The 19,110-nt window shown below is 33.4% G+C and overlaps 1 protein-coding gene across 4 annotated transcripts in view; it reads left to right on the top strand.

The window, feature by feature from the left end:
* The window catches only part of PTPRK (protein tyrosine phosphatase receptor type K), a 502,788-nt gene that overhangs the window by 460,655 nt on the left and 23,023 nt on the right, over positions 1–19,110 (top strand). For 2 of the 4 annotated variants that reach the window (XM_036248312.1, XM_036248315.1), the window contains 6 exons: positions 6,545–6,705; positions 12,615–12,799; positions 14,500–14,587; positions 16,122–16,198; positions 16,393–16,410; positions 18,965–19,001. In XM_036248312.1, the coding sequence (XP_036104205.1) occupies positions 6,545–6,705; positions 12,615–12,799; positions 14,500–14,587; positions 16,122–16,198; positions 16,393–16,410; positions 18,965–19,001 (566 nt within the window). The remainder of the gene's footprint in view (positions 1–6,544; positions 6,706–12,614; positions 12,800–14,499; positions 14,588–16,121; positions 16,199–16,392; positions 16,411–18,964; positions 19,002–19,110) is intronic. The other 2 variants (XM_036248313.1, XM_036248314.1) reach the window with 1 other exon arrangement.

Raw genomic sequence — 19,110 nt, 5'->3', positions numbered from 1 at the left:
TACACTGAACAGTCTAGAGAGTTCATTCAACTTTGCTTCACAATTAAATTACTCCAGTCACTTCAGATTGGACATGGGAGCAAGAAAACAGCCTCTAATTATGTCCTCTCCTAGTTAAAATTGGGTAAAATTATCAGTTTTATTTATTTGAAGACAGTGATTTGTTTTTGGATCTTTCTTATTCATGACCTTCTGTTTTAGAACTAACAAAAAAATTGAAACATAAATCTCATAAAATACACCATGCCAGTCTCTAAGCATGATTTGGGTAGGGGACGGTGGTATTTGCTCTGATAACTCTCTGAAATTGCATAATGTAACAAATTATGTGCTGGTTTCTATTTTAAATGGTTGGATAAATGGGCCTCAATCAAAAAGTTTAATGCTGGAGTGTTCGTAGTTATGCTTTAATTGATTGCTAGAGAATATCGGGGGCTTTTGTTGCAATTTTATACAAAGTTACATATTTAGATATATTACCTTCAAAATATAATATTATAACTAAATTACCTGAATCCCTTACCTATCTGAGCAACTTTGTAATGACTTTTACTCATTTGTGTGTCACACATGTAGCCTGTATGATTTAATCAAAACTATGTTTATTTTACATATATAAAATCATAGATATTAAAGCAGGATTGGATAGTATCAAATTTAGGGAAACAGTTTTAGTATATAACATAGATACCCATTTAATACACAAGTTTATAGTAAAAATAATGAAAAGGCAAATTATTTTAGTCTTTAATGATCTTTATTTTTATGAGAAATTGTTAAATTTCCCAAGATTTCAATTCTCACTGGGAATAATAATATACATAGTTATATTTCTCATGTTGAAGAACATTCTGTGTATTTTTGGTTGTTGTGTAAAGAAATTTTTTGGAATTAAATTTAGTAAAATTGTACAGCTGAGGGTATATAAAGTAAGTCTTTAGGCTAAGAAAAGGGATATTGCATCTTTCAAAACGCAATGCCATTTTTAATTTAATCGCTGTTGAATTATTTCTAAATGTATGCCATTATTTCATTGGTTTTGTATTATATTTTAAATGCACAGCATGAATGCTTTAATAATTCCAAACATAAATTTGAAATTATGTTTCAATACAGTAAATGTTTGTGTATGATATCATGATCACATACATCTACTGTAGACATATTTTTGTGTATATATAGTGTATGGTGCATATGTATATTCACATAATATATGTATGTACCTTTGTACCATTAAGATATAATGTCTTGTTTATAAAAATGTAGGTATCATTCTGCAAATATTCTATATTAACCTAATAGATCTTTATGTTTTATATCTAAAGAATAATAATCAATTTAGTGTACAAGTTCTATGCACAGCTGTTCCATCTGTCATGACATTTAGATGGTAATGGAGGATATGCTTAATGCATGTTGAAGATACACAATCCATTTAATTTTTCAATTTTTTTGGCTATAAAAGAAATGTCGGCATGTTATTTTTTCCCAAATTATGTATTTTAAATTTTATTTTTCTATTGCATATCTGTCTAATTGCATGGCAAAATATATCTAACCAATGCATGAGCACATTGAAATGCAAACCAAAAAGAACATGATTTTTATTTTATTTCATTTTATTTTTAACGCACATTTTTCTGCTTTATTGAATGTGACAGAGTCACGCTTTTCATTCACCATTGCTTCTCTTTTTCCACTGTCTGTGATTTGCTTGCCAGGAGGAGCTACTATTCTTACTCCTACTACCTGTAAGTAGAAAATGGGTGATATACAACTTTACATGTGTTAAAGATGCAGTATCCCTTTTCAAAAACAAAACAAAACAAACAGGCTGTTTGCAATTTTGGTGACATTTCAAAAAATATTTTTCTGGACTCTAAAACTAAAATGTTTACCTATTAACTTATTTTGTTAATCTTTTTTAAAAGGGATATTGTATTTTTGTATGTTCAGCTACTTTTAAATTTAATATTCAGTTTTCCATAAGTAGCTTTAGTCTACAGCCTAAAACATTTATTGACTTAAGTCAAACCTATACCTTATCAGTAGGATACCTCACTCATTTGATAAAGATAGTGGTTATCACTCTCTAATTCCTATCTTCATGTAACACTGTTATATTTGACAAAATGACCCAACCAGTGTATTTGCACAACAACAATCAAAAGTGGCTTCACAGATGCCAGTCACATCAGGGCTGATGGTGAAAACATCTGTCTCCACATTTCCTGGAGTCCAACATGGGCCATAACTTCAGAACAAACGCCTTCTGTCTGACCATCTAGGCAGTCAGCATGCTCTTGTGAAAACAAATGGATAACATTATAATGCTGCAGTGATGAAGAAATATTACATTTTAGAGAAGAAAAAATATTGTTTATTTTAACATAAATAGGATTATTATTTTGAAAAACCAAAATCAAAGGGGGGAAAAGTCCCTTTCGCCTACAGAAAACACATATAGTTGTCACGTATCTCCTTTTCTCATCCAGAGTTTTCGCTCACCCTATAATTAGGTATGGAATGCTAGTTTGGATAAGGATGAAGAGTATTGTCCACTCTATTTTCTTAGTCCTTTTCATTTTACTACCTTAGATGCAGGATATACATCCAATCCAAAGGAATGATACAACAAAGTATCTGTGGACATTGCTTGATCGGTGTTCAATCCACCAACTTTTAAAGTTTAAGAATTATGATTACAGAAGTTTGGGACATAATATCCCAAACTATTTATTTTGCTAGGTAAATTTAAACTAGGTTAATGACAAAAGTTATTGAGTCTCATTGACTATAATAGAATTCTGCCAACCTTTTAAAATGTTATAAATGTTTGGCTTCTTCAAATCTGCTAAACAAGCAGGTGTCAACTAACAATGCTCCTAGCTTATTGTGATGAATCATAATATTCTTGTTAAATCATGTTGGATGAAGCCACAGGTAATTAACTGTACCATTTCATACAATGATGGAGCACTTTTCCTCTTTATAGCCCACCAATATATCCACCTGCAGAAGTTTATGCTCTTGGCTGCTTTGATAATGAAAGTTATTTGCACATCTGTCAAACTCAAGTAGTTGCAAAATGAATTGTTTAACTGTCCTAAAGTGCACATTATATCTGCTCGTTGCTCAGAGGGAGACCAAGCATCAAACATACAGAAATCAGTAAATATTTAATTATGAGAATGTCAATAAGCTTCCCCTTAACTATCTATATATTGATAATGTTAGAATGGGATTGTCTTTAGTGGATGGATGGTATTTCAGTATTCTAGGCTAGGTAGTAGGTTAATATTTAGGGCTACTGGCATTGTTAATCACAATTAGAAAGCATGTCACAGAGATAATGCTTTTAAAAGCTGCTCAAACACAACTAGTGAAGCTAATCCAAACTAAAGACTTAAAAAAATGAAAGTAGAAATAAATTAGATTAAAATTTAAATGTAAACCAGATTCAGTCTTTGAGTTAACAATCATTGACATCATCATAGTAAGACTCAGTTCTTGATCAAAACACTTAACTCTGATGTTAATTTTAATTTCCGATGTTAATTTTATTTCTGAGTTAAGTATTGTGACAATTAAGGTATTAGAACCAATTTGATAATACATGGTTGGCAGATACTATCAAAGGTTATAGTCAGCTTTAATTTGACAACTAGCAAAGGTTTATGAATCTCAAAAGTAAAGATCCTTCCTTGCCATGAAAACATTTACCTGCCATGAATTTGACAAATTCATTACTTCATACGCTGCCTTCATCATGAAATATATAAATTATATATATTTTAAAGTAAAGCCTCAAACGTCAAACCTGCCTTTTCTATTTGCTTTGAACTGCCCATCTTCCAAATTTTAACATTTTAATCCCAATTTCAAGTTATTTTATATTTATCCAGTTCAATCCCTTACAGTTTTTGAGAAATCAATTTATTCTTTCTTCTTGCCCAACAAAGACTGGAAGTTATTTCTTAAACTCTCTTTTTTGCTGTTTCAAAATTTTAAAATGGCAAAACATTTGTGCTGCGATCACATTCCTCTTCTCAAGTTTGTATCAATTAATGTTTCACTCCTAGAGTAAGTAGATGCTGTACATTATAGTACACTTTGTAATGTGGCATTTAAAAATGTCAGCCACTGGATATAGCATAAGAGTGTAGGCCTTGAAGCCAGGTCATTTTTCACTGCTTATTAGCTAAATAACCTTGGGCAAGTTATTTAACTTGTCTGAGTCTCAATAAAGTCATCTATACAATTCAAATTCTCATGCCCTTTTCAGTGGGTTGATATGAGAATTAACTGAATTAACAAATGAAAAGTGTGAAGCACCTAACAGGCCTAATTCATCCATTCAAGAAGTATTTATCTGAGTGCCTACTGTGTGCCAGACACTTCTGTAGGTGCTAGGAATATACAGACGGCTCTTCCCTTCACAGAACACACAGTGGGGAAGACAGTGAAAAGGGCACTGGCAATAATATATGATGAGTGTGATTAGAGGCAGAAAACATGGCACTGTGAACCCCCCTAGCAGGGAAACCTAACCTGAAACAGATTGTTGGAATTAGTCGGAGAAGCTTCTCTGTTGAGATGAGACAGAATGCAAGTTCACCAGATATTGGAGGTAAAAGGACATTGTAGGTACAAGAAAATATATCCTATCTAACATTATAGAGGTAAGTTTGGAAAGTGAGGTCTATAGACTAAAACGTGACTTGCTGATTTAATTTGCTTCATACGCTGTTTGGAAAAATAAAAGCACTTGAAAAAATCAGGAAATTTAACATAAATATTCAGAATCATGACTTCTCTTTAAATATAACTTAAAAATCAAAAGCTCAACACTAGGATCAAATGCAGTAGTCACCTAGGTAAGTTGTCTCCAGTTTCCCACAATGTCCACCCTTTCGTGCGGTGTCTCCCCACTGGCAATACGATCATTCATAGTTCCTGTCTGAAACCTGTAAGGTTAGTAGAAGGATTTTACTGCCTAGCCTAGAAGAAAAAGAGATAATAACGTTTCAATGAATAGAGCAAATATTGCTAATAAATGGTGGTGGTGGTGGTGGTGGTAATTGTGATGGTGTAGTTAGTGGTAGTAATGGTGGTGGTGATGGTTGTGCTAGTTATTATACTTGTCTCACTGTTTTCTCACTACTAGTACTGTCATTATCATTAATATTCCTAAAGAAAATACCACTTCATCCCTAAAGCTTAATGTAAGACTATCTTATTTAGGTGTCAGATCTGCTGTGTGCATAGGTTGGGTGTGTTGGATATTTATCCCGTGAGGTCAAATATATAATTCTAAGGAAAAAAGTTGTATTCAGGAGTAACTCTTGAATTTTTAAGGGAAAAGCTTTTTTACCTAAATACAACTATTAAATGCGCTTTTTAAAAAAACATATTTGCAGTATATTTGCTCTAGTACAGATACTAATGAGAATCAGAATATGTCCTAGTTAATAATCTAGCCGAGATATGGCATTCTTAAAACAACCAAATAATATTTCCAAGGCAACATAAACTTAGAAACATAATCTGGCGACTACAAGCTTTTAGAGTGCCTTTATTTATACCCTATAAATTGTCTTATTAATGTGATATAAATGTTTTATTATCTTTGATAGTTTATTACATGTTTCATATATAATAATCATAAAGAATCAGAATGTAGTGTTTCATAACTGATATTAAGGTAAATATTTCAGTATTTGAGTAGCTGAAAAGTCTAACTCTTCTATTTCCAAGTCCCCAAAGTCATTTGCCCTGCTGAATTTATAAGGCATTTCTATAGTGGACACTCTGCCATGTGTTTCTAAACACACTTTTAGGATTTGACCATGTCTATCATTCAAGATTATAGTCATTTGTGTATTACATCTACTTTTTGTATAGTATATAACTTTTCCATATGTTCCTGTGCATTTGCATTATATGTAGCTGTGGTTGATTTTACAAGTCTCTAAGATAAGGTTTGGATTAATGTTATAAATATATTGATAAATATGTTGATCTACACATGTTGCATTTTTACTGAATAATAAAAAAGAATGAAGAATGGGATTGCTTTGTTTATTTTAATTGGAAGAGTATAATAAAATAAACTTGAAAAATTAGTCATGTTATTCCTCAGAAGAACTTCCAAAAGCTGATAAAAAAAATTAATGGCCCAGGAGGAAAACCAAAACTTAGCTTTAGCTTAAATTTTTCTTGAACAACTCTAATAAGGAAGTATTTAAGTACGTTTGTAATAAAGTGCAGTTATATTTTATAATACTTGATTTTAATGATACAATATAAGAAATAAGATGTTTGGGTGGACAGCTTGAATGTTGAAATACCCAAATGACAAACTAGTTTCATAGTAATCAAACAATATTGATTGAATGTCAAACTTAATTCCCGAAACTATGCCTAAGGTATTTCCAAACCACATCTATACCCGTGCCCTTGGGCTTCCTGAACTGTGTGCCGCTGGTGTCAGCTCTGCTTCCAGCCTCACTCTGAGGTTCCCCTTCTGTGTTTGCCTTGGCAGCAAGCTTGCTAAAAAACGCAAAGACGCCCTGGGGAACACCCGGCAGGAGATGACGCACATGGTCAACGCTATGGACCGAAGCTATGCTGACCAGAGCACCCTGCACGCGGAAGATCCTCTTTCCATCACCTTCATGGACCAGCATAACTTTAGTCCAAGATGTAAGTGCCTCATTACATTTTTCATAAATGATTTCTGAAGCTCTTTGAGTGTGCTTGGATGTCGACACATTACCTTTTGAATAGTGAGAGGAAGTAAGGAAAAGAGATGGAAGAAACAGCTAGAAAGGGAAAAAAAACGCAATAGAGAATATTATGGAATTTATAAGAACTTATTTTCAGTCTTGATGCTGGATTCACTTTAACTTCAAGCTGCATGAATTTTATTACTATATCATTATAAGATACTCATACACCTCAGACCAAATAATATGTCATTGCTTTAATATACTTGATTGCCTACATAAAATCAGTTTGTCAGATTTATGGTTTTTTTCCCGTTTGAAACTTCCTTTGTGCAAGGTAAAATTCTTTGTGAGATAAGAGACATATTCTTTCTGGGAATTATTGACATGGATAAATTTATTCTATTAAAATATTCTGTAGGCTCCTGGAGAATTTCATTAACAAAAAGTTAACTAGGGAAAAGAGGAATCTATATTCTCTTTAGTATCTGATGTGAAGTACAAAAGTTTACTTGAATTGGGGGATTGGCAGGGAATGGTGAAATCCATTCATCCATCTATTCAGCCATTCATCTGTCTACCAACTTATCCAACCCTCCATCCATGTTGATAATACCTAATGTTGATCTATGAAGGCAGGACTTTTAAAATATTTCCACTATAGTCCTGGGTAATGGCAGATGACTTGAATAATTGGCTTACAATCAATGTTAGTTTATCTTCATATTTCCAATCAATTCTATATATGGTTTTCTATAGCACTGTGTTTGTTAGTTAAATTCAAGTGAAATTATCAAACCCTGTTTCTTCAAATCCTCGAGTGAAATTGATGCTTGAGGAAGGCAAAGCATATTTTTCCTTGGCATTGGATACAAGGGGCATCGTGCCACAGGTCCTAGAGGTTGCGTACCTCAGTTTGGAAAACAGTATATAAGGGAAGAATAGACAGTAGAAGTATTACTTCTTATAAACAGTGTGAAAATATGTTGTGCTAAGGCTGAGAAAATAAAGTGTTTGTAGGTTGTTTGCATTTAGGCCTTTGCAGAAAGGGAAGTATTTTTCTGAAATGTTAAGCTTGGTGAAAATTTTCAGACATGATTTGCCCTAAATTTAGCCCATCATTTTCCTTGATATGTATTTAACCAAAGTAGTTAGAAATGCTATAGTCATTTTGGAATTTAATTTTAATCATGATAGGGCCTTTCTGATCTATATTATTTTTATTTCACTATAAAATAAATAATAGAGAAGAACATAAAATATTGTTGAAAGTAAGTTTTGATGAAAATATAGATGTGCCATCTCTCTAAAAGCTTGATTTAATAGTTAACTCATAAGAATTTGAAAGCATTTTTGTTCTCCACACTTTTCTATCTATTGCCTGTCTTACTGGGAAGTTTGAATTTAGCAATAAATATCCACTAGGGACTTGGAGAAAGGATTAAATCTATTTTCCACAGTTAACTATAAAATTTATTTGAAATGAATATGAGATAATTATTTCTCTAAGAACCTTGCACTTGATAGATGTATGGGTTTCCCTCCTAATTTTACAATCTTTATAATGTTAACTTGAATCTTCCTGGCTTTTTAAGTTAAACAGAGTACTGAACTATAATTATTGATGCACCTTTCTTGGTGTTTGACGATAACCCAAGCTGAAGGAGAATTTTACTTTTGCAGGTTATAGTAATCAAAGAAAGTCTAATAATTTTATTCCTTAAGAAAACATAAATCTATTGTAAAGGGGGAAAAAAAGAGTGTAAAACACAACTTGAGGGCAATATATTCCTTCATGAGCTTTGTTTTCCTGTGCAGTGCCCAATGATCCACTTGTGCCGACTGCCGTGTTAGGTGAGGCCCCAGTTCTTTATCATCTTCTTTTTTCTGCATGGATCACATCTCCTTGCATGGTTTATAACTTTGTCAATAGTAATTATAGTTTAAATCAGTGCAGGAAGCAGCTTGATTTAAAACATATAGTCATCATCTTATCAAAAAGAGCAACTGTGGTCAACCAGTCAGATCTAATGGATTTCAAATTAGTAAGGTGTGTTTTTCTAAAGCAACAAATTCATGAATTCTTGATTCCATTAGATCTGGAGCAAAATTATAATGGCCCTTAATATAAGACTTATGTTTATTCATGCAGGTTTGTAGAATGAAGTCAAATGCACACATGTCAGGGACTAGTGCTAATTATTTGTCTATATGTAAAAATCTATCTGATGGAAAGGGATTCTCTAAATCCTCCTAATTTTATAGTTACTATATAACCTATAAGACAACTGGTATTACTAGCGATAAATAGTTCTTTTCAAATGTAAAATCACATTCATTTTTAATCTAATTACTTATTTACGAATAGAATCAGTTTCATTTCAATTTGTACTCAATTCCTTGGCTAATTTTACACCAATGATTCGTGAGCAGTGTGCTTATATGTTCACAAGTTATATATCAGTTTTAACTGATGTTTCTAACATTTAAGATTTAACCAAAGAAATGTAGATATTACCATATCAATGTGTCTTAAAAGTTCCCAGTGTTCATGGTTTATCTTTAAATTCCTTGGGAACATAAAGCTTAGCTTACAATGTATGCATGTTTTATTATCCATGTATTCAACATTGAGTTACATTTTCAAAATATTTTTGGAACAGTTCCACTAATTCTGTTAAGTAAAATACACCTCCTTTTCACTAAAATAGTTTTTCAAAGTTATAACTGTATAATATAAAGGATATATATTCTAAAAGAATCTGGAAGGCAGTGTTCTCTGTTGCTGATTGTACTCTCCCTTTAACATCCACACCGATAGTGGCAGGGGAATGAACTGGGGAATTCGCCCCCAGGGTGACCTGACTATTCAGGGAGAAGTCAGGAATCGGGATCCTTGCGAAGGCACCAAGTGCCTCTGAAAATGTCACCTTTTGTTGAGGACTGTAGAATGCTGTCATCATCAAATTAATAAGTAACATTCAATTGAAATATTTAAAACTCGCTGGAAAAATATTAGTTGCCTAAATGTTAAAATGTTATTACGGTACTATTTTAAGAACACGTGGAGTTGGGTCCGAGTCCCAGTCCTCCGGTGGACTCATAGTATAAACTCATGGAAATACCTTTCATCTTTGCTCCCCTATCTGTAAAACAGTATAATAATTCCTATGATGACTTTTCCACAGAGTTTTGTAAAAAGAAAATGAGATAATATTATGTGAGTTTTAACAAACTGTAAGGTATTAGAGGTTATTATAATAGGGATATTTATGTTTAAGGAAGGCTCGGGTTAACACAGTAGAGTCATCAAGCCTGTTCATATAAACAGTCGTTATGTCTTTTATTTCATTTTGAAAGTCGGGCTGTTTAATTTTTTTTTATTGTTATTTAAAAGCTAAACCTCATTAATCATATCAGATGTAAAATGACTTGCCGCATTTTTCATCTTTCTTGGAATCATGATGTTTATACTTGTTTTGCATCCAACTGATTTTGTGTTTATAAAGCAATTTTGAAATCATTTCAAATATTGCTCAATATTAATATCTACTTACTGATTTTAAAAACAGCTTAGAAACTTTTCATATTAATTTATATATTTGTTTTTTTGTGTTTTACTGCTTCTTTGGGTTAAAGTCCCTATAACTGGTAAGTGTATTGCAAAGAACTCTAGAAACCCTTTCCGTCAAAGAAATACTTGAAGTTATTATTCTTAAATATGTAATAAGGATAATGATTAGTACATGTGCTCACTAGTAGTCACATTATTAGGTGGTTTAATGAGGTGGAAATGTATTGAGATTAATAATTCATATGTGATTATTTTAAAATAATACTGCTCATTGTACTACTGTATTAAAGCTTAATGGCAAAACAACAGGCTTTTCGTACTGGAAAGTAATTATGTAAGATTTAGAATATGGGTGAAATCTGTGTTTCTCTCTGAGCCTTTTACAAATGTAAATAGTCAGCTGCTCCGGCAGGTGTGCTGTGAGCTCTGCGGCTGCCCCACCGAGCAGGTCAGGTGATTGCAGTTCACCTCGCTGACATTGCTCTTCCTCATCTCCTTCTAAGCTGAGTAGTGCCCAGACCGTAGCTTTTGATTAATTTTACTAGAGAGATGTATATATCATTATGCCAGTCTATCAGTTGTAATACTCTAGTAAAGTTAGATCAATGGAATACAGTCTCATAGGAAGAAGAGGAAAATCTCCTGAATTATGTTTGCTCTCAAATGTCTGTGTGTAGAGGGGTGGGCAAAATCTAAATAAGGGGCATTGATTCAGTTGGGTGGTTAGGTCACAACAAAATCCACCTGGAGTGTTTTTGATTTATTGTGGTATTTTAGTAGTAAATGCAAAAACAAAAAAACAATAAAAATGCATTCAGCCTAATAAGCGAAAGTAAAGTAAATGCAATCAAGCTAAATTATAGAAGCACACAAATCTGATTGTGGGGTTCTTTTTTTTTTTTTCCTTCTCCAGGAAGAAAAAATGTTTATCATGGGGACAACAATTCATTTTTTGCCATATCCTATTTGTAGAGTTGGTGATAGAACAGGCAAATGTACCAGCATTTGAAATGTTTCACTGTTAATTAAATATCGTTCTCTACAGTATGCATTATCATTAAAAACAAAAGTTCCCCTAAGAGTGTACTTTCTCTTCTGTTAATGAGCATGGCAGTATAATGCTTTTCAAAGTAACACCCCTTAAAACATTTTTTTAAGTGGTAAGTTTAAATGTGATAAATATAAGCATGCTTTTTCTCGTTGTAACGATTAGAACTATGGTCATTAAAATAATATTTATTCTTCATAGGTAAAATGTTCTTGTTTTTTTCTTCCTTCTTATGACAGAAAGATGCTTAAAGGTTTTTTTCATTTTAGCTAATAACACAGTTGGGATGGGGCCTACTCTTAAATGTGGGTGGTAAGGGATTCACCTGGTTTTAACTAATTCACTCATTGAAATGTTTATTGACTGCTTTGCACCAGGCACTAGGAATAAACATATATATATACATATCACTGTCTCTATACTATAAGTGTTTAGAGTTTAGTAAAGAAAAAATTATTAAAATAACAAATAAATGAATGTAGAACAAGAAGCCACAAGAACATAAAGCAGGAGCTATGTAGCTCTGCCTGGATGGTCCAGGGAAGAATTTCAGAGGAAGTACCTACATATTTTACCCCAGAGACATATGTTGTTTCTTTCTCACCGTAGCCACAAGAGTCCAAATATATTAGCATATAAACAACAGCAACAACAACAATCATAAACCAAGTGGGTAGAGATTGAGTAAAAATACACATGTGACCTGGCTCACAGACAGGGTCCAGGGGGTGATTCTATAGAATGCCCGTTTCCCAGCCTGGAGTGCCGTGGTAAGAAGCCCCAGGCAGTTGGGCATAGTAAGGCCACAGGGGCAAGAAGAGCAGCCATGTGGGGACGGGTTGCCTAGAGGGAGGTTGGGATGTGGCTGCAAAGGAGTTTGTTCAATTTAATCAACAGTGAACACACCTCTCCAACTGACAACTTGATTTTCTGTTCCCGTTCTATACTGCTATGACTGCAGATACAAGGTAAAAGTAAGAACCCAGCAAAATCTCCCACTGTGCTTTATAAAAATGGGTCAGATGTCTCTCTACATCTCAGAGCATCTGTTCTCTTGCTGAAATAAACATATGTGTTTACCTTGGGCCGAAGTGAAAGGCTTTGTCTTTATGGGGATGCTGCCCTAGGCCTACAGTGGATTTCTTTCCCTTCTTCCTGGTAACAGAAAGATGACGAGGTCTTTAAAACCTTCTTTGCATTAATATATATTAAACAAGATAACTTTGTCTTTTTTTTTAATGTTCTTGAATCTAAAAAATGCCAGATGAGAACCACAGTGCTACAGCAGAGTCCAGCCGTCTTCTTGATGTTCCTCGCTACCTCTGTGAGGGGACAGAATCCCCTTACCAGACGGGACAGCTGCACCCAGCCATCAGGGTGGCCGACTTACTGCAGCACATTAATCTCATGAAGACTTCAGACAGCTATGGGTTCAAAGAGGAATATGAGGTGAAAGTTTCTGTACTATGTTAAATGTTATTTCTAACCATGATGCTTAGCAGAATTTAACAGATTTCCTCCCTTTAACGTAACGAATAGTTGAATACTATGTAGACACTCTAAATCTGTGCTGGAGTGAAAAATCAAGTTTCTATATGAAGAGAGGAGGTAGACAGATTGAAAGTAAAGGGTACTTCTTGGGGATATAGCTGGACCTAATACATTTTAAAAATTAAAAAATATTGGGTTCTATAATTTATTTTACTGTTATTCAAAAACCGCTTTGTTAGATCTTACATGTCCCCACTCAAAAAACCCGTAGCAAGATATCTTGTGTTCGATGGTATCATTGCATATTTGTTCACTCGAATAACTCAAGCAGTAGGTACTTCTCTGCCTCTTGGCTTATTGACCCTCTGTTGAGAAATGGGATGAAGCATTGTGTTCTAAATTACCACTCATGACTCTCAGTTTTGTTTTGTGCATTATTTGTGGAGGGTGGCTGGGGAGGAAAAAACAGAGTACTGCAAGTCCAAATGTTCAGAAGTCAAAAGAAGGATATGAGAAAATTTTCCAGCCATGTTTCCACTTCCTTCTCAAACCAAAATACCAATATTTAAACTATAAGAGAAGTAATTTAAATTAAACATCCCAATTAACAATACATAGCAAAAGGAAACAGTTTCTTTGCAACCTTCACTTACTGAGAAATAGCAGTAGGTTGCAGAGAAGGAAGGTCTTCCACCACCACACATGGACCACCCTACATTCACCACCATACATGGACCACCGTACACACACACTTAAAGGGAAATAATTCAAGCACTAATTTACTTTAAAAGACCATTCAAAATGCATCCAATTTCATGAAGAATTGTCTAAACACTACATTAAGTTTATAGATTACTTGTATACCTTAGTTTGGGAGTGAATATAATTATCTTTGAATTTTGAAAGTTGGTTTTAGATGTAGGCTGGAAACACTGTGCTGTGGTAATGAAATAGTGCAAGAAATTATAATACGCTGTCAGAGCTGGGGTTTTTGGTTCATTTCATTGTATTCCTGTGTACCTCACTTCAAAGACCGTTGATACTTTGAAGACCCCATTTCCTGTGTTGAGCAAAGTTAAAGCTTTTCTGCCAAAAGAAATGTATATCCATATTTTAAATTGCTACATATGGTAATTAAACCAATCAACAAATTCATCTGTTCCAAGATTCTTGGAGATAGTGACTTTTTAACATTTTCATATGGTCCCTTGTAGAGACTCAGTCTTTCTATGATCTTCAAAGAAATTGAAATGTGATGTATTGCACATGATTTAGTGATAATTAGGGGGGGAAACAATTTTTTTCCTGTTCTAAATGCTAAAGGAAGCACATTCAAAAGACAACTCGTTAAAAATAGTTTTGAAGTTTCTGATGCTTCTCCACCTCCTTCTCGCAAAGTTATAGCAATGTTAAATTTGAAATAACTTTAAGGTCCTTTTTTTCTGAAGTTGCTTCTCGTCCTTAATTTGAACTCAGTCCAATTCAAGAAGAACAAGTAGGATTCCAGCCAATAAGCTGTGTTCTGAAGATGGGTCTCAGTAACTACTGTAGGACTGCCTCCTTGAGAAAATAGCTATTACTGTTTTGGTCTTCAAAACGATAAACCTGATTCATGAAAAAGAATTAAATTTAGTCTGCTTGTTAATTTTTTTTCCTAGAGCTTCTTTGAAGGACAGTCAGCATCTTGGGATGTAGCTAAAAAAGACCAAAATAGAGCAAAAAACCGATACGGAAACATTATAGCATGTAAGTTCTCATAGAATTCTTAATGAATGTAAATATTGTGCATAGAAGATAAATAGTAAGTTGCAATTCCTCTTTATATGGTTTTAAATTTTAAGAGAATCCCAGGGTGTGGCATGTCTGTTTATAAAGTAATCCACTTAATATTAAAATATCATTGAGGCCCGGCTGGTGTGGCTCAGTGGTTGAGTGTCGACCCATGCACCAAGAAGTCGCCAGTTTAATTCCTGGTCAGGGCACATGCCCAGGTTGTGTGTAGGCCAAATCCACAGTGGGGAGCATGCAGGAGGTGTCCAATTGATGGTCTCTCTCATTGATGTTTCTATCTCTCTCCCTACCCTTCCTCTCTCTAAAAAAAAAAATCAATAAAGAAATAAAAATTTTTAAAAAATCATTGGCTATTGGCAGTGACTCTGAAATTATCATCATCCCCATAAATTAAATTGATTCATACTCTTCACCCTGTAGATATAGTTCTTTGTGATTTTATGTCTGCACACAAATGCATGGGGTGTTATTAAACAACTGAGAATATCAGGGTAATGCAAAGAAATACCTGTTCAGTGATAAAGTACTGTTGCACCTCCACCAAAGTGGGAATGATCTTCTTTCTGCACACCTCTGTTCCTTCCTTGGAGCCTGTGGGAACTCCACCTGCTCCCTGTTATTTATCATTAGGGACATCCTCCTCCTTAACGCTTCGGTATGTGTACATGGATAGATAAATTATCGTATGAAACCCCAGAAGCAGTGAGGCAAGGAACATAATTTAGCCTGTAACTAACTACTTAAATACTTGGACGACTCTCTTCTCAATTTAAATTATTTTAAAGATTCTTATGAGTACATCAGAATTTAATCTTGAGTCAAGAAATTGGAAGTTGAAAGAAGGGGTTCAGAATTCACCCCCTACCTCTGTGGCTCCATTGCTGTAAAGTGCAGGTAGAAGGATCCTGTTCATTTAAAATTATGCCTGAGAAGCAGAATTAGGAATCAAGGCTAGTTTAGTTTCTTAGACAAGTCCTTGACAAATGATGATTCATCAAACATTAATTATCATGTCCCCTAAAAGCATCCTAACTGTGAAGATGTTACTCAGTAAAGCTTTGATTAACAGAATATTATAATTCTAATAAGTAATAAGCTTATTAGAGTTCTTATATTTCACCTGGCTGGCGTGGCTCACTGGTTGAACACTGACACATGAGGTCACCAAGTTCAATTTCTGGTTAGGGTACATGCCCAGGTTGTGGGCCCAGTCTCCAGTGGGGGGCATGCAGGAGGGGCCAGTCGATGTTCTCTCTCATCAATGTTTCTATCTCTCTCTCTCTTTCTAAAATCAATAAAGAACAAAAAAATATTTTTTTAATTCTTATATTTTTTTCAAATGACTGGTGTTTAAGAAAATTTAGATACTGTAGTACGGATAAGCGCTTATTGACCATTAAATTATTTAATTCTATTCTAAGACCAGTGGCATTGTCTCGGAACAGGGGAAATATTTAACAGCTTTTATTTTATTATTTAAAAATTTTAGATGATCACTCCAGAGTAATCTTACAACCTGTCGAGGATGATCCTTCTTCAGATTACATTAATGCCAACTATATAGATGTAAGTATTTCTATAGTTCAGTCTGCCCAATTTGTTGGCTTATATATATGAGTCATTTTGCTTGTTATTACCTATAAAGTGATTGCTAGCTTTTTAAAATAAAGAACAACTGTACACTTTTCCTTGTTCTACGTCCTAGTACTCACTGACGTTGTTGTGCTTTCTTTCACACCTGACTTTGGTTTGGGCTGTAGATTTGGCTGTACAGGGATGTAAGTACCACTATATGTAAATAACAGTATCCCATTATGAATATTTAATGTAACTACTCTTAATTACAGTTATTACTAATGCTTACTACTAGCTATCTCTGCATGCTTCATGTAATTAGCCTCATACAGTATATCTATGTTCTTTTCTTTGTAATTGCTTTACATGTGTAAAGATCTATTTTATCTCCTTCCTTTTCCTATGTTTAGAAAAACAGGACCATTTTTAGCTCTTGACAATTTATTATGTACCTGAGTTTTATTTGTTGATGATTTCTGTTTCTGGCTTTTATTCTTACCCTTCCCTAAACATATGTGAGAAGCTGGATAGTATGATGTGTTAGTGTTTCTGAAATTTTACTTTTTACATTTGACTTCTGATGTGAATAATGGGTAGGGAACCTACATAGTGGTGTGTGGTATTGGTTTGTGGAGTATTAAAATTACTTAGGCAAAACAATTACCAAATTGCATCTGTAAAGTGCATATATCACACATATATATTGAATCATACAAATCAAAATGTTTGTTTTAATCATGAAGTTCACTGTTAAATTTTAGTTGAAAACATATCTACATGTCAATGTTTTGTTTAATGGAAAACAATTTTTTTAATAAAAGGTAAAATATTGTTGAGGAAGCAATATATTACATTACATGTGAGAAGAACAGGCTCATTTATACTTCCTGGCTCAGAATCACACTGGAAATCATGGAAATATTATTGCATCTCTCTGAGCCTCAGTTTCCTTATCTTTATAGTGGAAGATAACAATAGCACTAACCTTATTACTTTGTTGTGAGAATTAAATGAAGTAATGAATGTTGAGCATTTAGCACAGTGCTTAGCACACTTTAGGTACTTATTAAAGTTCAGCTATTTTAAACAACAATTTATTTAGGTGTGCTTAAATTAATCAGTTCAAAATATGCACTAATTAAAAGAAGAAAGGTAAAAAAAAAAATCAAGAATTACAGCATATATACATAAACACACACACACATTTATATCCGTAAAAGACATGATATTTAGGACTCAATTTTTTCTAATTTTCCTAAATAAGAAATGTATGTCATTTATTAAATTCATGTTTTATAGGTATTTTTGAATTATCATTATTTATATTTTTGAATTAATAAATTTTATTATAGTCTGAATATATTGGTTACATTTCTGATCCTTATTTTAAATTTATTAGACATCTTAACATGGAAAGTTAATCTATTGGTCCACTCATTAAAAGTTTAAAAAATGAACAGTTCTCTTACAAATTTGTTCTTCTTACCTATTTAGTTTAACCTTGATTTCTGTCAAGAACTATACACTGGAGCCTTGTTATAAAGCTACTTTATGGTTCTAAGTGAGTTCTAAGTGAGACTGTTTTTGTCCAGTATTTCTGTTAAGACCCCAGTGTATTTTGGCTGATTATTGAACAATTTCATAATTTTCCCTCTCTCATCAGTTTGTTATGCTTAAAGGATATCTCCTGTAATTGTAAACACTTCCCATGAAAAGCAAGAGAAATAATGCTTATAAAACTTGAAAAATTTGTTTTTCATAAAACACTGTGCTATGTAGGTATATTAAGAAATAGAAAACTTTCAAATTTGCAAATACTCAACCTATCAAATTTAGATTGGAGATCTCAATTTATATGCATTTATATTTGTATTGAGTTGCCCATGCCAACATGTGGATAAACTGTACCACAGGCTTTTTACTAAAGTGCTTTGGTAAATACACAACAAATTCAAAGCTTAATCCTGTTATGCCATTAACACTTTTACTACTCATAATCTACAGAAATGTAAACCAATTGATAGCAACTCACAACTTATCAGGAATAATTTCTTTTGAAGCACTATTACATCTTTAACCACATAGAGTACTTGGCACATTAAAAAGAGAAGATAAAGTACTAAACTTTTGTTCAAGATAGTTGTATATTTTAAAACTTCTTTTCCTATATATGTGTGTACCTATAGTTATGTGTGTGTAATTATTATCAGCACACATAAAACAGTTTTGGCAGATTCCTGAGTGCATTATAGGATAGGAATATGCTCTGTAAGATCTCAGCAGGACTTTGACTTGACGCACACATGCATTGTCCAGCTCTAACATTGGAATGTTCTGTTATTTTTTTATGGTTCTAATATGTCGTTGTCCATTTGTAATGCAATGTGTTGTACTTTGGATGAAAAAATGCGAATAGGTATTTTGAACACAGTTTTACCAGGAATGAATGATTAAAGATTAACATGAAGGCATAAACATTTTAGTGAAACCAAAAAACAAAATCTATGAGGTTATTCCCTAGCAAACAAATCTCAATTATGCAATATATATTCTAATCAGAGCCCTTAAAATATATTTTTTTAATCTTACCTTTCAGATAACCTAGGTTTGAGAAGTGAACTATAAGTTCACTGCTCATTTCTGGACTTTTTACTATAACTTAATCTCAACAGGTGGTTGTCTTCATCTTTTTATGCCTTCATTTATTTATTTCTGATACTGATGTAAAATTATGACCAATTTGCTCTCCTATTTTAGGGCTACCAGAGACCAAGCCACTACATAGCAACTCAAGGTAAAACTTTGCCTTTTTTAATATACAACAACCAAACTTGCTTATTCATCCACATGTTGCTTTTTGCAATTTTATCTGAATTGACTGGAAGGGGAGGGAGCAACTCTTC

This window comes from Molossus molossus, unplaced genomic scaffold (assembly GCF_014108415.1).
Source record: "Molossus molossus isolate mMolMol1 unplaced genomic scaffold, mMolMol1.p scaffold_m16_p_8, whole genome shotgun sequence".
In the NCBI taxonomy this organism is placed as follows: Eukaryota; Metazoa; Chordata; class Mammalia; order Chiroptera; family Molossidae; genus Molossus; species Molossus molossus.
Note: the sequence above shows the minus strand (reverse complement) of the source record. Positions and strands in the feature narration are given on the sequence as shown.